At 27.7% G+C, this 2,008-nt stretch overlaps 1 protein-coding gene across 1 annotated transcript in view; it reads right to left on the bottom strand.

Annotated features, from left to right (window-relative positions):
- The window catches only part of LOC111382309 (hippocampus abundant transcript-like protein 1), a 5,981-nt gene extending 4,234 nt beyond the window's left edge, over positions 1-1,747 (bottom strand). The window contains exon 1 of the mRNA XM_023006237.1: positions 1,562-1,747. Within this exon, the coding sequence (XP_022862005.1) occupies positions 1,562-1,726 (165 nt within the window). The 5' untranslated portion in view covers positions 1,727-1,747. The remainder of the gene's footprint in view (positions 1-1,561) is intronic.
- Positions 1,748-2,008: the final 261 nt, after the last annotated feature.

The raw sequence follows: 2,008 nt of genomic DNA, 5'->3' as shown, positions 1-2,008 counted from the left end.
GACCCCCAAAAAACCCCCTAAAAAATAATAATAAAAAAATAAAATAAAAATAAACCGACATGTGACGTATAGAAGAATGATTTTTGAACTTTCTTATTTTAATCAAAAATGAACATTTTCAAACAAAATGCGACAAATGAAAAAAATTACAGTTTAGAAGGTCTATCCATAAAATTGTTTTAAAAACGTTAATTCGATTGGAATAAGTTGAATAGGCCATCTCTTTTTATAGATTAAGATGATCCGGTAGGTATACAAATATATTATAATACTGTCCATGTTCATATTAATATTTCATTAGTTAAGTGAGCAAGCAGGAATTAACAAAAGAATTGAGTTCTTGATAATCCAGTTAATTAATTTGTCACTGCAGACACATTCTCAATATGCCTTTTTTTTTTTTTCAAAAGATAAAATTCGTTTATTTTTATTCCAAAAGAACTGCATTGGAAGTCCCAAAAACTATTTTTCTGCAACCATTATTTCCAATCTTTCAAGTTTGTGACAACTTAGCCTTCAGTGGAATGTTTTTATCCACTTACACATGATCTTCACTTGTTTGAGTTTTTGACAAAATAAAATGGTTGAACACTCGATTCAATAAAAAAGAAACAGAAAAAAATATTTGTAGCCCTCCTTGTCCTTTTGTTTTAATAGAAATTGATGCTTGCTTTTCCAATAAAATTCGACTTCTAAACAGTGTGGAATGGATGTTAATCTTTTACAAGGGACTAATTTGTCATAAACTTAAAAGGTTGGAGAGGACTCTTGCAAAAAGTGTGTCAGGAATTAACCATTACATCATGAAAAGTTCGATGTGCTATCTATAATATATTAAAATATCACATTTAGGAAGAATCATTTTATGGACGATTTTAACCCCCTACAATTCAATTATTTTAATAATACATTACTTTTCGTTTTTCGATACGTAATAAATACTAAATAATTATTGTTATTTATAAAATTCGTATAATTAATTCTCTATAAATTAAGATTTATATTAACATAGGTTCAATGAATTTTCACTTGATGAACTTGAAATACATGAATTTAGAGTTATTATAGATGAATTTATTCATATTCATGTATTTAAAAATTTTAATGGGTGTTTAAATTTATGTATTAATAATTAAGTTTTATGTATCAAATGTAATATAAAAAGATTGTTCATTTATAATATTTTATCATTACAAAAAATCCGAATCAAAGAAAATTGAGTTTTGAGAGTATAATTTTATTCTCTTAAATTTCCATGCTAAATTTTATTTTATTTTTAAAATTCATCTAAGACTCATCAAATCCTTCACAAATTGGTATCAAATATTACTTTTACATCACTTATAAAAGTATTTTAAAATAACTTCAATTTTGACTAGTATTCATAAATGATTATGATTACATGATAGGTCGTCCATGCAAAAAGTTTGGATTTTTCATTTGGAAGCCAAGTTTGAATCAGAAATAATTCTCTGTGCAAATATTCAACTCTGGTGATTGTGTTAAGAAGAAACAAGATAAAAGTGAGCTTCTCTCTTTCTGGTGATGTAATTGAACATACCGCTTGTTGGAAGCCGGTGAGGTAAATTGCAAGAGAGCACTCGTCTTTACCGGGACACACTGCCTCCATTGTCACGTCTGCAATCGCCAGGTTCACCACTAAGGCTGCAAAATTTGACAGAAACACCGTCACAAATAGATGAACTAAATTCCCCCAGTTCTCCATTTCTCCCTTTCTCTCCCTCTTTTTCTCTCTCAAGGTGGCCAAGCTTGTTTATATTTATATAGAAATAATAATAATAATAATAATAATAATAATAATAATAATAATAATGCACAAGGAATAAGCATTTTTTTAGGTTTCATGAACAAATACTAATTCTTGAAAAAATACTGTACATACGATAGTTGACATTGACCTTCTATGTACTCTTGTAACAAATTCAAACATCAATGGCACATTTGTTGGAGGAAATTTAATTAATTCTTATCCATCTGTATATTGTAT

This window comes from Olea europaea, unplaced genomic scaffold (genome assembly GCF_002742605.1).
Source record: "Olea europaea var. sylvestris unplaced genomic scaffold, O_europaea_v1 scaffold2470, whole genome shotgun sequence".
NCBI classification, from domain to species: Eukaryota; Viridiplantae; Streptophyta; class Magnoliopsida; order Lamiales; family Oleaceae; genus Olea; species Olea europaea.
Note: the sequence above shows the minus strand (reverse complement) of the source record. Positions and strands in the feature narration are given on the sequence as shown.